This window comes from Gopherus evgoodei, chromosome 7, assembly GCF_007399415.2.
Source record: "Gopherus evgoodei ecotype Sinaloan lineage chromosome 7, rGopEvg1_v1.p, whole genome shotgun sequence".
Lineage (NCBI taxonomy): Eukaryota > Metazoa > Chordata > Testudines > Testudinidae > Gopherus > Gopherus evgoodei.
The window spans coordinates 95913619-95929404 of NC_044328.1; the positions used below are offsets into that span (position 1 = coordinate 95913619).

The 15786-nt window shown below is 42.8% G+C and overlaps 1 protein-coding gene across 1 annotated transcript; it reads right to left on the reverse strand.

Moving 5' to 3' along the window:
* Positions 1-7060: 7060 nt before the first annotated feature.
* Positions 7061-15025, reverse strand: LOC115655227 (tripartite motif-containing protein 54). The gene is made up of 4 exons (XM_030570474.1): positions 14852-15025; positions 13616-13774; positions 11139-11309; positions 7061-7690 (listed from the first exon to the last, which is right to left on the reverse strand). Exons 1-4 carry the CDS (start codon positions 15023-15025, stop codon positions 7061-7063), a joined length of 1134 nt encoding a protein of 377 aa, XP_030426334.1.
* Positions 15026-15786: the final 761 nt, after the last annotated feature.

The following is a 15786-nucleotide window of genomic DNA, read 5'->3' on the forward strand; positions in this document are numbered from 1 at the left end:
GAGCTTTCTGATTCACCTTCTTTTCTGAGGAAAATGAGTCAGAAAGTGTGGAGGAGAAAGAGCAGTGATAGCAGATCTTGAGTTGTCAGTTTTATCATTCTCTTTTATTGGGCTCTGTGCATGAGAGAAGAGAGGCACTAGAACTGAGGTACCACTGGGATTTTTTTGTGTCTGTCTCTTTGTTTGGGTACAAGTAGAGAAGCTGACAATATATTTGTCAGCCAGAGAAAGGGAAAAGCAGGTCTTTGCCTGGGTTTTAATGAGCAAAGTAATAATTTGCCTAGGAAATTATTTGTACGATAAGTGGTCTGTGGGAGAGGACACAGGCCTGTGGGGTTGCTGTCCTCTCCATGGGGATGGGAGGCATTGCTCTGCATGCAGCTGGAAGGCTGCTCCCAGTCCTGCCTCTCACTGAGCTTCAGCCCCAATGTCATTGGAACTGGTATCCCCAACTCCACTCCTACCCCCAAGCTCTCAGCCTGATGGGTTGCCTTGGGCCCAGTACAATAATGCCAGAGGCAGTGACAATGGGATCTGGACCCAGCCGAGAAGAGTGAGTTGCTCCCTGCAGTGTGGATGGTGGGCACCAAGCCTGAGTGGTGCTGTGACCCTGTGTGCCAGGTTGCAATGCCACCCACTCAAATTTGGTCCAGCCACCCCTTCATCATTTTGGGTGCCCTCACAAACAGGAGGCCTGGGGCAAACTGCCCCTGCCCCAGGCAGCCCTGTGTTCAGTATGAGAAATAATAAGAACATAAGAATAGCCATACGGGGTCAGACCAATGGTCCATCTAGCTCAGAATTTTGTCCTCTGACAGTGGTCAGTTGGTCAGTGCCTGATTCTTCAGCAGGAATGAACAGAACAGGACAATTTGAGCGACAAAGAGTCCTGTGGCACCTTATAGATTAACAGACATATTGGAGCATAAGCTTTCGTGGATGAATACCCACTTCGTCAGACGCATGTATTCACCCACGAACGCTTATGCTCCAATACGTCTGTTAGTCTATAAGGTGCCACAGGACTTTTAGTCGCTTTTTACAGATCCAGACTAACAAGGCTACCCCTCTGATACAGGACAGTTTGAGTGATCCATCCCCAGTCATCCAGTCCCAGGTTCTGGCAGTCAGAGGTTTAGGTACACCAGGAGCATGGAAGAGGAATTTTTAAGGTTGTCCCCCCGACCCTCCAGATGAAGGAAGTGGTTGAAAAATGATTCATCCATGAAGCTGAGTGTCTGTCAGGGCTGTCTTGGTGAGCACTTGCAGATGACTGTCCATCATGCCCTCTGATATCATTTTCACCAGTCCCTGCTGCTTAGGGATAAGATAGCTTTCATTCTGGTGTCTGTCCTGCTGCCTGAGTGAGCCATTTGGTTTAGCCTTAAATTAGGGATGTGTTCATTGTGTTTCTTTGACTTGACATCTCCCTGGGTGAGGCTGCCATCTTGAAAGTAGAACAAATTAAGATCTGATGCCTCGGCTGAGTGCCAAAAGCCAAGCCAAGCGAAAATTTAGTCTCTCTCTCATGGCAGGCAAAGCTGTGTTCCAAACAGATTGCCTGTTGCCAAGATACCTTTTGTCTTTACACTTGTTGTAAATTGATACATTTTGCCCTGCATACAGAGCAGTGGTTCTGCTGCAGTGCCAGAAACTTTGGTTTGGGTTGGATTAAGGCTCTGCTCTATGACTGACATATCCTGCAGTTCTGCCTTTGATCAAAAGATGGAGTGTGAGTACACAGTAGAGAGATTTGCCAACAGTAGCATTCAGTGGTGAAATACAGCCCATCAGAACTAGTATCCTTGCTTCTTGACCCATGTGCCTTTCCCCAGCCTACAATAACTTATTACTGACTTGGAAACAAGAACTGACTCACTGAAGAAAAATAGTTGTTACATTTTATATTATTTTGCATGAGTCACAGTGAGCAAGAATTCAGTTAAAAGTGATGTATCTCCCTCAAGGGATTCCTAACCAAATTTTTGACAGCTAATGTGTCACGCAGTCCAATGCCATATATTAGATATTTCTGATGGGCCCTGTGGGATGTTTAATGTGCCAGGCTGATGTCAATGGAACAGAATGCTCCAAAGGAAACAGGTCTCCTTCTGCTAGATGAACGATGGAGGGGACCTACAGTATTTCTCAAAAATGAAGAGTTCCATAGCTGAAGCATTTCTTTCTAAAGCAGGAAATATTTATTCAATGACTGTATTCTACTGAGGCTGTCACTTTGACTGATGGCCATGGCTTCATCACCGACAATTGCTCACTATGTCATAATTAGAAAGTTTCATTTCTATTGTCTTAGGGAACAGAACTGGTCTGCACTTCATTCAGTCTTAAACTGTCCTGCTGCTGAAGTGTTTGTTTTTCCCTTAGAGAGTGAATCATTTTTTATCAATTTCTGGTTGGTTGAAGTTCTTGTTTGTTTGTCTGTTTTTAAATAAGGGACAGCTGTTCATCAATCCTGTTGATCAGCCTGAATTTAATTTTGAAGAGAAATTTAATGTATAGCACCAATATTTTTAAGATGCTAGTGATGGAGAGACCAAGAAATTACAGTTTAAGTGTAAAATACTAGGAAAGACTCCCTATCATGGTTTCTGAACTTGGGGATCACAATCCAAGGGGAGGTTACCAACAATTCCCTTTCTTTATGGTGTGGGTGCCTAAAACTTTTTCCTTTTGTTAAATAGGGAGGTTGGAAAGGGTCGACTACACTAAAATTAAGCTGGGTACTGAGAAAATCAGTGGATTCATAGGGATGATGAAGAAAACATAGAGTCTGATGCTCCTCTGGTGTAAATTGGCACATTGCCATTAACTGCTGTGGATTCATCAATTTATACCATCAATTTATACCATCTGAGGATCTGGCTGACAATCTACTTACACTGCAGTATTAAAGAGTATGCAAGATTAGAAATTATGATTAAATTATTATTAAAAATTGGCCTAATAACCATTGTGAGAGAGCAGTAGTAAGTGGACACAGACAGCGCTCTCAGTGTTCTGAAATTCCGATCACCTATTGAACACAATTTCCATTAGGAATAAAAGCAGCAAAGAGTCCTGTGGCACCTTATAGACTAACAGACATATTGGAGCATGAGCTTTCGTGGATGAATACTCACTTCGTTGGATGCATGTAGTGGAAATTTCCAGAGGCAAGTATAAATATGCAAGCAAGAATCATGCTAGAGAGATAACAAGATCAGTTCAATCAGGGAGGATGAGGCCCTCCCTACACTAACACCAGAACAAATCAGCATGCCCTTAGAGCCCCGACCGGGGTTATTCTATCTACTACCCAAGATCCACAACCCCGGAAATCCTGGATGCCCCATCATCTCAGGCACTGGCACTCTCATTGAAGGACAGTCTGGATATGTGGACTCTCTATTCAGAACCTATGCCACCAGCACTCCCAGCTATCTCCGTGACACCACTGATTTCCTGAGAAAACTACAATGCATTGGTGATCTTCCAGAAAACACCATCCTAGCCACCATGGATGTAGAGGTTCTCTACACAAACATTCCACACACAGATGGACAACAAGCTGTCAGGAACAGTATCCATGATGATGCCATAGCACAGCTGGTTGCTGAGCTCTGTGACTTTATCCTCACACACAATTACTTCAAATTTGATGACAATATATACCTTCAGAACAATGGCACCGCTGTGGGCACCCGCATGGCCCCACAATATGCCAACATTTTTATGGCTGACCTGGAACAACTCCCTCAGCTCTTGCTCGCTCATGCCGCTTCTCTACCTATGCTACATTGATGACATCTTCATCATCTGGACCTGTGGGAAGGAGACTCTGGAAAAATTCCACCACGATTTCAACAGCTTCCACCCCACTATCAGCCTCAGCCTGGACCAATCTACACGGGAGGTCCACTTCCTAGACACCATAGTGCAAATAAGTGATGGTCACATTAACACCACCCCTATACCGAAACCCACTGACCACTATGCCTACCTTCATGCCTCCAGCTTCCATCCCAGACACACCACACAATCCATTGTCTACAGCCAAGCACTGAGGTACAACCGCATCTGCTCCAGCCCTGCAGACAGAGACCAACACTTACAAAATCTTCACCAAGCATTCTCAAAACTATGATACCCACACGAGGAAATAAGGAAACAGATCAACGGAGCCAGATGTGTATCCAGAAGCCTCCTACTGCAAGACAAGCCCAAGAAAGAAACCAACAGAACTCCACTGGCCATCACATACAGTCCCCAGCTAAAACCTCTCCAACGCATCATCAGGGATCTACAACCCATCCTGGACAATGATCCCTCACTTTCACAGGCCTTGGGTGGCAGGCCAGTCCTCGCCCACAGACAACCCGCCAACCTGAAGCATATTCTCACCAGTAACTACACACCGCACCATAGTAACTCTAGCTCAGGAACCAATCTGTGCAACAAACCTTGATGCCAACTCTACCCACATATCTACACCAGCGACTCCATCACAGGCCATAACCAGGTCAGCCACACCATCAACGGTTCATTCACCTGCACGTCCATCAATGTAATATTTGCCATCATATGCCAGCAATGCCCCTCTGCTATGTACATCGGCCAAACTGGACAGTTCCTACGTAAAAGGATAAATGGACACAAATCAGGAATTAGGAATGGCAATATACAAAAACCTGTAGGAGAATACTTCAATCTCCCTGAACACACAATAGCAGATTTAAAGGTAGCCATCCTGCAGCAAAAAAACTTCAGGACCAGACTTCAAAGAGAAACTGCTGAGCTTCAGTTCATCTGCAAATTGACACCATCAGCTCAGGATTAAACAAAGACTGTGAATGGCTAGCCAGCTACAACAGTTTGGCTAGCCAACAGTTTCTCCTCCCTTGGTGTTCACACCTCATCTTCTAGAAGAGGACCTCATCCTCCCTGATTGAACTAACCTCCTTATCTCTAGCCTGATCCTTGCTTGCATATTTATACCTGCCTCTGGAAATTTCCACTACATGCATCCAACGAAGTGGGTATTCACCCCTGGAAGCTCATGCTCCAATATGTCCGTTAGTCTATAAGATGCCACAGGACTCTTTGCTGCTTTTACAGAGCCAGACTAACACGGCTACCTCTCTGATATTAGGAATAAAGAGTGCTCAGTCCTTTAACAGCTCCTGTGTAAGAAAAAAGTGACTGATGAAAAGACCACCAGAATTGGTGTTAGTCCTAATCTTGTTCACGCTACATGATAATGACCTGCAGGAGGAAGGTGTACAACTTGTAGATGATACAAAACTCAGAGCTTTGGTCAAAATACCAAAGAGGAGGAAGAGTGGTACGAAGGAGACCTAGACAGGGTAGACATGGGAGGCAAAGCAGCTCAAACTAATGAATTTGGAGAAGATGTAAATTGGTGACTTGGAAAATGGCTCTGTTGTCATTGGTGACACTCAAGATAGTGATTGAAGAAGAAAAGGTGGTAGTGTGTATGAACTTGAAATAATCTGTGGCAGCAGTAAGGAAACCAAGTGCAATAACTTTGAGATAATTGTATACAAAATAGGTCCATGTTCATAAATCCCTCTCCTTAGAATCCATTCCACCCTTTTCTGCCACTCCCTACGTATGCCCATTCACTCATTTCACATAGAATTATAAAAGGGTAACAACTTTTGGACCCAGATCTTGCAAGCTGCTCTACATAGGTGGCACACCTAAGCCCACAGGAAGATCCATGGATTGCTTGTGGACACAGAGGTCTGACCATACAGAACAGCATGCAGGAGCGAGGCCTTGGTCATTGCCAGTTCTGGGCCTGATTTGAAATGGCATGTTACAGGGGAAGCCTTTATATACTACTATCAACTCTCTGACTCCTCCAGGCCTCTGCCCACACCAAATAGTGTTGTTTGAGCTTATTCTTTACTTGTTATAATTCTTTCGTGAATATCAACTGGTATTCATGGGATGGTTGTCTACAACTCTTGAAACCAAAGTGTGGGGAGGAGAAGGATTTTTACAAATTACTCATATGAAGTTCTGAGACTTGTAGCCATATTTCAAAAGCATGTTTAGTGCAACAAGTGTCTGGGGACAAAATTCATGAGCCAATGGAAACCCAAGCTGATAAGTTCAATAATGTTTTGCTCACAGAAGACCCACGTAGACAGCAAGCAGGCATTACCTTGTCTATGAGAAATGCATATAGTCTGATTTATTAATTAATGTAAGGAAAAAAGGGGGGGAGGGATATGGCTAACAAGACTCCATAATGCTACAAATACACAAGCTAAACCAAACTCCCATGAGTTCACTGTGTCTGCTTCATTTATTTGTGGGTCAAGTAGCAGAGATTCTCCCTCCCACTGTTTGAGTGTAAATGTAAAAGCACACATGTTCAGAATGATATATGTGTAGCTCTTGTATGCTCCAGCAGTGGAAAAGGATGATCAGAGAGAAATACACACTGCAGACTGCCATATATACAGTGGGCTAGTCTCTTTCTTTCTTTCCTGAGGCATACATTTTAAATAATGTGGACACTTCCTTCATGGAACACATTCATTTGCATGATTAGGTAAATTTATGAGGAATTCATTGTGCTTGGCCAAATATGGCTAGTCAGAATAAGTTTCCTAGGACTCAAACACAAGCATTAAACTTCTGTTTTTTTCTGATCATCTGCAGTTCCCATTGTTTGCAGCTTGAGTTGTGATTGCTCAGCACTTACAAAAATCAGGCCACAGTGCGAAGTGTTATACACACTACAGTTTGCTGCACAGAATCTGTTTCTTCTGCTTAATTTTTCTAAATTACTCTTGTAACTTATTCCACCTTCTTTTGGGTTGCTTTCTTACCACTGCCTTCCAAACAACGTTGTTCTGTGAAATAATGATGAAGCAGTAAGGCACGCAAGAGGGTATGTGTCAATTCAACCTGTTTACATTTACAACTATTTTATTTTTTGGTTTGTAGGAAACAGAGCATATATGATCGGCAAATTCCACCAAGTAAATTGCAGGAGATCAATTTTTTAAATATTTTACATTTTTGACTAATCTTTCAAGAATGAAGAATCAGTGCTAGTACCTCGTGTACTGCTACAGTCAGGGCAAGATGCTTTTGTGAAAAGATCTTGCTCCCTGCTACCTGATTTCTCAAATAAGCCTAATACTCTTTTGCAGAAGGACCGATCAGGACTTTCACCTGAAAAAGCAAAAGCAGGGCATTCTGGCCTGCGTGCTTCATTCAGGTCACTAGTACTTGCAAGCATGTCATCTGATGTAGTAGAGATATAATCCTTGATGTTGATTCCTCTGATCAATTCTTCAAAATATTGTCGCACAGAAATTTTATACTTTGTTGGATCCTGATACAATGACCTTCCTTCTATAAGTGTTTCCATCTTGCTCCTGAGTTTTTTATCCTCTTGAAGAAATTGTACTGAATTTGAATGTTGTTCCAAAAGAGTTTTCATTTGCTGATAAAGCTGCCTGGGGGCTTCAGTTTCACTCTCTACTAGGTGCAGTTTTTCTAATTTTGTTGAATAGTCCTTGTGTAATTTTGTCTTCAGTTCTGCAATTCTGCACCTTATCCCTTTAAGTAAACTGATCCCAACTGTGTCAATCATCACCTTGGTGTCTGTAGTGCTGGATAGGAGTTCAGTGATCAGCTTCTCTGTTTCCTGTTTAAAAAAAAGTTTATGCAGGGCTTCTTAGTAATGTCCACAGGTAGTTTTCAAAATAGTTAAAAGTGTGAGAAGTTATTTTAACTTTCAAAAATAATTTTGGATCTAGATATATGTTTTAGGCCTTATATTTTAAAGTGGCTTCAACTTTGCCTCCCATTTATGCTCAAAAGCTATTGCAGTTGTAAATAACTGCAATTACATTTTATAGCACTTTGCGTTCGGAGTTCTGCTAAGGTCGGGCAGGCCCTTAGGCCTTTAGTAGGGCAGGAAGAGTTTGCGGGCTAATAGTTTCCTGATTGTATTGTGTACAACTCATACTGTTTAAGGCCAGAAGGGGACCATCATGATCACCTACTCTAACCTCCTGTACATTGCAGGCCACAGTACCTCACCCATCCACTCCTGCAGCAGGTCCATAGCCTGGCTGAGTTACTGAAGTCTCAAATCTTGATTTAAAGACTGCAAGTTTCAGAGCATCTAGTTCAAACCAGCAAGTGATATGTGCCCCATGCTGCAGAGGAAGGCAAAAGAAAAAATCCCAGAGTCTCTGACAATCTGACCTGGGGGAAAATTCTTCCTGACACCATATATGGCAAACCATAGACTCTGAACATGGGGGTAAGACCCGCCAGCCAGACACCAGGAAAAGAATTATTTACAGTAACTCAGAGCCCTCCCCATCTAGAGTCCCATCTGTGGCCATCGGAGATATTTGCTAAAAGCAGTCACCAATGGTTCGTATGCCATCGTAGGTGACCTCATAAACCTCCCCCCCATAAGCCTTATCAAGCTCAGTCTTGAAATAAGCTAGGTTTTTTGCCTGTAGTACTCCTTTTGGGAGCCTGTTCCAGAACTTTACTTCTCTGAGAGTTAGAAATCTTTGTCGAATTTCAAGCCTAAACTTGTTGATACCCAGTTTATATCCATTCTTGTGCCAGCATTGGCCATTAACTTAAATCCCTGTGCTTCATCTTCATCCCTTGTGCTCATCCCTGTGATGTATTTATAGAGAGTAATCATATCATATCTCCCCTCAGCCTTCGTTTTGTTAGGCTAAACAAGTCAAGCACCATACATTTCCCCTCTTAAGGCAGTTCTCCATTGCTCTGATCATCCTAGTAGCCCTCTTTTACACATATTACAGTTTGAATTCCTCTTTCTTAAACATGAGAGACCAGAATTGCACACGGTATTCCAGATGAGGGCTCACCAGTGCCTTGTACAAAGGTAATAATGCTTCCCTCGCTCTACTGGAAATCTCTTGCCTAATGCATCCTAGGATTGCATAAAACTTTTTCACTGCTGCATTGCATTGGTGGCTCATAGTCATCCTGTGGTCAATCAATACACCCAGTCTTTCTTTTCCTCTGTCACTTCCAATTGGTAAGTCTCCATCTTCTAGCAAAAAACTCTTCTTGTTAGTCCCTAAGTGGATGACCTTGCACTTTGTACTATTTAATTTCATCCCATTTCTATTACTCAAGTTTTCAAGGTCATCCAAATGTTCTTGTGTGACTCTCTATAACCCAGCCAAGTGGAGGTCAGGCATCCACAGAAGATTGAGAGCCTGGGAAGGAATAGGGTTAGCAAGCTCACATGACCCCAAATAACAAGGGACAATGTAAAGTCATCAGGGAAGCCTCCCATGCTATTAACTCCTGGAAAATTGTCATCAAACTTTGCCATGTCACATACAATCTACATGCCTACCCTTCTCATGTTGACAATGAAAAAGCTAAAGATATTTTAGTCATTCTTTCACTGGCCCTTCAAGAAGGTTGGGGATCAGCTACACCAGTGCCAGATTTAGCTTATGAGTGAAGTCACATGACAAATGGTCAGGTGACTAAGGGAATTTTTAGGAAAATAAGAGCAGCCTGCAGTTCAGTAAGAGGGAGCCAACTGTGAGGGACTCCAGGGAATAAAGCCTTTGGAGTTTGTGATTTATAAAAGACCAGGAGGGCAAAGGAATACAGGAAGTGTCCCTGGGAAGAAGCTGGGTAGGTTGAAGCTACTTGGGGACAGACAGACTAATTGTTTAGCGCTCCCAGGGCCAGGAACCCAAAAGCTTGTGTCCAGTCAAGCAAGGAAGTATAAATGTAAAAGGCTGGCTTGGTTTCAGTTGAATGCAGTGTTACCTTTGTTCAGCCAAAGGAGAGGCTGGCCAGGCAAACAAGAAGAGTTCCAGACTACCAGATCCTGGAGCCAGTGATTCTATGCATCCTGCAAATAACTAGGCTCAGAAAATGAAAGCACACTCTTCTGTGTGCACCAGCCAGGACTGCATATCCTCTTGGACCTGTAAATAAATCCCTTGCTTCAAGGTGCCACAGGTATCAGGTAGTATTTCCTGCCCCGTACAGCATTATACAGTTGGACTGGTGCCTTATGGCTCTTTTGCCTTTCTCTGAAATGTCAGATATTCATCATTGCTGAAGTTAGGATACTGGGCTCAATAGTAATGGTGTACAAACTGCAGGGTTAACTGTGGGCCACACAAACTGAACCCTGCAGGGTCCATTCAGAGAATTTCCAACCCCTCCCTCAGAGTGTGCCCTGCCAACTCTCCAGAGCCACTCACTCTTTCCAGACATGTGATCTATTGAATCTTGGGTGATTTTGGGTGGGAGGATGGCTCCTATTTTCGCCTCCCAAGGGCCTTCAGGTGGACCGCATTGCCTCTCCCAAATCTGCCCCACCAGGAAAAGACCATGGCCTCTGCTACCCCACTGAGATTATTCTGGAGGACAGGGTTGCATGTTCTCCCTTTGCAAGTAGCATCAGCCAAGCTGTGTGACTGTTCATGTGTCTGAGTTCTATGATAATACTTAAAACTTTTCATCATCAAAGTGTTTGATAAGCATTGACTAATTAATCCTCCTCACACTCCTGTGAGGTAAGCTTTATTAACCCCATTTTACCTATGGGGGAACTAAAGGCAAAGAGATTATGTGATTTGGCAACATCACAGAAGAAGTCAAGAGTCAGAAATACAACTTAGTCTCACAGTCACACCACTAAACCACATCATTTTATATAACTTAATCCTTTCCTAAGGGCTATCTGCCTAAACTTGTATCAAACATCAGGTCATGCATGTCATTCTGTTAATAAAACTGAGGTACGTCTTCACTACCCGCCGTATTGGCGGGTAGCAATCGATTGCTCGGGGATCGATATATTGCATCTCATCTAGACGCGATATATCGATCACCGAACACGCTTATATCGATTCCGTAACTCCACCAACCCGAACGGAGTTGCAGAATTGACAGGGGGAGCCGCGGACATCGATCCCGCACCATGAGGACGGTGAGTAATTCGATCTTAGATACTTCGACTTCAGCTACATTATTCACGTAGCTGAAGTTGCGTATCTAAGATCGATTTTCCCCCATAGTGTAGACCAGCCATGAAAGAAAGCGAGTCACTTGTACTATACCTTCCTAGCTTGTACTGTGCCTTCAGATTTCTGAAGCAACGAGTCTATATCTTTAATAAAAGTCATTTTTCTTGCTGTGTAAGCTTCAGACATTTTTGCAACACTGTGATGCTCGTGGTTTCCAAAGATCTTGCATATTGCACAAATTGGTTCATCATCAGTCAGACACATCTGAGAAAAGAACACAGTCATTTTCTAGTATAGCCATGTATGCTTACACGTTGTCAGCTACGTGGCACACTGACCCAGAACATTAGGCTTAGTCTGCTAAGTAAATACTGGTGCAATTGTTGAAAACATGTTAAGAGTGAAGTTGAGACTGTTGTCTTCAAAAGGGCGAAATTCATGCTACAGCAACCTTCAGTTCCAATGGCATTCTCCACTGGAACCTTAGTAATCCAAACTCTTCCATGCAACACACATTAGATTTTCTACCCCAAAGGAAATACTCTCTCCTCACTTCTTAAGAGTTCTTAAGAACAGATGCTGAAGGGAGGTTAATTGTTACTCAAGCTGCCTTGCACTTTACATTCAACAGGCATTTAGCAAGTACTATGTGTATATATATATTATTATTTAACATTTATATCACAGGAGTATCCACCCATAATTAGGGATTGTAGTAAGTGTTGCACAAGCATATATGAAATCACAATCACTGCCCTGAAGACCTTATTGTCTAAGAAGACAAGTAATGTATAAAGTTTGGAGGGGGGAGATGCATACCATTTTGTACACATTAGGTTTATAATTGTCAGGAAACAAAATTACAGTAGGAGATAAAGTTGAACTGTTCTCATTTTTCCATTGAGTCTTTATTAATTGGTTGATTTCTTATATGCATCATGGTAGAAATAGGTCTTACAGTTGGAAGAAAACAGTGATTTACAGATTTGTTCATGAAGAGTATTCCATGCCTGGAGGAAGGCACAGAACTGGCTGTGTGAGAAGTGGCTGAGCGGGTGGATGAGAGTGGCTTCACTGGTGCAGTAACTTAGACTCATAGACTCATAGACTTAAGGTCAGAAGGGACCATTATGATCATCTAGTCTGACCTCCTGCACAATGCAGGCCACAGAATCTCACCCACCCACTCCTGTAACAAACCCCTAACCTATGTCTGAGTTATTGAAGTCCTCAAATCATGGTTTAAAGACCTCAAGGTGCAAGGAATCCTCCAGCAAGTGACCCATGCCCCATGCTGCAGAGGAAGGCGAAAAACCAGCAGATAAGCAGGGAGAGGCAGATTTATAAAGGGCTTAGAGTATGAGGATAAGAAACTTGAACTAGATGCTGTGAAATAGGAAGCCGGTGCAAGGTTTCAAAGTGGTGGTGTGGCTCTTTAAAATTAAATGGACAATGTACCTCTGCTGAAGAGTTTCTCTTTGTTTTTCAGGTTCATTCAGTTACTCATTCTCAAACTACAGTAATTTTTAGTGGGTCTCCCAGATGTTGGAGTGAGTGAGGTTTTAGTGTCTCTTGAACTAAATGATTTAGTAATGTCTTGATGCCTTTTTCTCTAATGTTGTTGCAGGAGTGACAGTTGTTATTTGTTGTTGGGCCATTGAGAAGGGGTGAGAGGTCTAGTGGCCTGACCACCAGAATGAGAGCTAGGAAACCTTGAGACATTGACTTCAGTGTGACTACTCATGTGCTTCTAGCTAGGCACATTTATGTAACCAGGGGCGGCTCCAGGCACCAGCATGCCACGCACGTGCCTGGGGTGGCAAGCCACAGGGGGCGCTCTGCTGGTCGCTGCAAGGGCGGCAGGCAGGTTGCCTTCGGTGGCATGCCTGTGGAGAGTCCACTGGTCCCGCGGCTTCGGCAGACCTCCTGCAGGCGTGCCGTTGAATCCATGGGACCAGGGACCTCCCGCTGGCAAGCCGCCGAAGGCAGCCTGTCTTCCGTGCTTGGGGTGGCAAAATACCTAGAGCCGCCCCTGTATGTAATGTTCTGAGTTGTGGCCTCTGTGAGTAGCAATCATGTGGAATAAAGCACTACTCAATGTGACTACAGGTAGCAAAACTCTGGCCCTAATTAGTGAATCACTTAATCTTTGTGCAGTGCTTTGAAAATGTAAAGCACTAATTAATAATGACCTTTTCTATAATTATGTTTTTTTTTTTGCAGGGTGAATCTGATTTTATGAATTTAATTAGGAGGCTGGTAGTTCTTCCAACTGCAAACCACCAACTAGACTCCTCATCTAGATGGAAGTAATCCATTTGGGAAAGAAGCAATTCAAATGGTAGGATTTGCCCTTTACTTATGTTTTTATAGTCTAAAATTCAAATGATGTGGTGTATCTGTCGCTGAACATGATATAAAGGACCAGCTTGTCTAGAATATGACCATTCCACTACAATACCCAACCAATAGAATTCATTTTGAGTAAGTCAATACTGAACACTTACAGGACAGATTTGGTGTGCAAATAACTAAATAAAGGAAAAAATAAGAAATACATAAATGTATACCAAATTCATATTTTCCCCATGTTCTTCACATATTTGGGACAGCTGGTTTTGCTCCTGGGCACGAATGTTTTCAAGTTCATCCTTAAATTTTTCCAATATACTTTCAACCAGAATATTTCTCGGTAATCCAATTATTCCTCTGCCCCTCAAATATATGACCTAAAAGTGAGAAAAACTGTTACATACTATTTGAGAGACGCAGGAGATACTTTGTTTCTTTGATGGTTTCATAGCTGTGTAATGTAGAAACAGTGCATCGACATTCTTCACTTGTGGTTTATATTAATTTGATCTTGTACTGAAATACAGTACTGCAGCTAAGTGATCTAGACAGCAATTTCCTCCTAATGTATAACTTACAAATCTAAGGCTCATCAGTATCAGTGGTCCAAATTCTGCCTTTGAATAAGTGTGTGCAAAACCCACATTTGGAACCAAAAGGAACTGAATGTGATCTCACATACAGAATTTAGCCCCTTGTATTTAAGCAGAGACCCTCACATGGCTTCTGTTAATAGTTGAAGAAAAAAACCCTCATTCAGAGCTAAATCCTGAGGTTCCAGTCCAGGAGCTCTTACTCATTTAAATCAATTAGATTCAATCATATGAATAAGAGCTGCAGGACAGACTCCTCCATTCATACACATTGAAATCAATGGGAGTTTTGCTCCAGTAAAAACTATGTAAAAACCTAGGACCAGATTTTGTCACCATTTCTCACGTCGAGTAGCACCACTTGAGAAGTAAAGTATTGCTCCATGTGAATAATGGTAGCAGATCCTGACTCTAAAAGAAGGACTTCAATTAACTTGCTAAAGTCTATAAAACCACAGGAGTATTATGCTAGTTACATTCTAAATTAATGCAAGAGAAGGAATTAATTTACATGTGATATAAGCACAAGTCCTGTAGATTTTGAAAAAACAATCAAGGAAACATGCTGTTTGATTAAAATCCATGGAGATGTTTAGTTTAAGACTGATATTTTATAGCAAGTGTTCCAGCGTATTACATGCTTGGACCTATAGTCTCCATGGGCTGCACCATTTTTAATAGATGTCAGGGGAGTCACAACCATCTGTTCTATTTTATTAAATTAAATTAGGTATGGCCTCAGGCTCCTTGCAAGCTGGCAATGTGCCCCTTTAGTTGGGAAAAGTTTGGGCAGACCCTTGTCTTGCAAATAAAGAGAAGAGCTCTGACTACAGAGAAGATTAAATGTGCGTCTCTACTTACTTTCCTGCACATAGGACAGCAGAACTGTCCATTAACATGACTGCAGTTTTGGCGGATGAGGATCTTTTCCAGGCATTGCTTGCAGAAGTTATGAGCACAAGTTAGGACCAGCACTGGTGGAGTGAACAGCTCCAAGCACACTGGGCAGGAAAGCGCCTCTCCCAAAGCCTCCATGGTGCTGCTGCACCTCATGAGGAAAGCCTTCTGAGATACCAGCTTCAGCTACCTCTTTCTTTGAGTAGCTGGTCACCATCCAGGTTCTAGAACAACTCTGAAACCTCTGTGACAGCAGCTCCATGGTGACAAGCATCAACAATCTGTGCAACCATTGCAGGATCATGCTCCTCCAGGCTTGTGGAACAGTTGAGGGGGCAGACAACCAGTCCCAGATGTCTCCTTTGGGACAGTGATGTTTAGCTGAGACTCTTAGATCTTTGATTACCCCAAGCACACATATTGTCACTGAAGCACCCCTCATGTTCTCATTTCTCTTGGAATGCTCAAGTCTGTCATGATTTAAGTCTACAGGTGGTGAAACAGGGTAGGGGAGGAGAGCACACAATACTCCAAATTTAACAGATTTGCATCCAGATGTTTCTATTAAAACAAGTTCCTTCTGATTTTTAATTCAGTTTTCTCTCCCCTTTCCTTTCTTTGATCCATCTCTGTTAAATTTTCCTTTAGCTAACATTAGAAGTTGTCATAGTATAATTCCCAAATTTGAACCTTAGCGTCCAAACTATGGGTACCAGCATGAAATCCTCTAAGCTTAATTACCAGCTTAGATCTGATAGGCTGCTACCAATGAGGATTCTGAGTACCGAATAAACTCTGGTCTCCCCAAACCTTCCCTGGGGATCCCAAGACCCAAATTCCTTGAGTCTCACAACAAGGGGAAATAAACCATTCCCCCCCCCCCCACATCTTTACCTCCT

Coding starts and splice junctions, on each gene's coding strand:
- LOC115655227 (XM_030570474.1), bottom strand. CDS start 15,025: ATGGAGGCTTTGGGAGAGGCGCTTTCCTGCCCAGTGTGCTTGGAGCTG. Junction 13,775..14,851: donor GCTGTCCTATGTGCAGGAAA/GTAAGTAGAGAC, acceptor TCTCACTTTTAG/GTCATATATTTGAGGGGCAG. Junction 11,310..13,615: donor ATGGGGAAAATATGAATTTG/GTATACATTTAT, acceptor TTCTTTTCTCAG/ATGTGTCTGACTGATGATGA.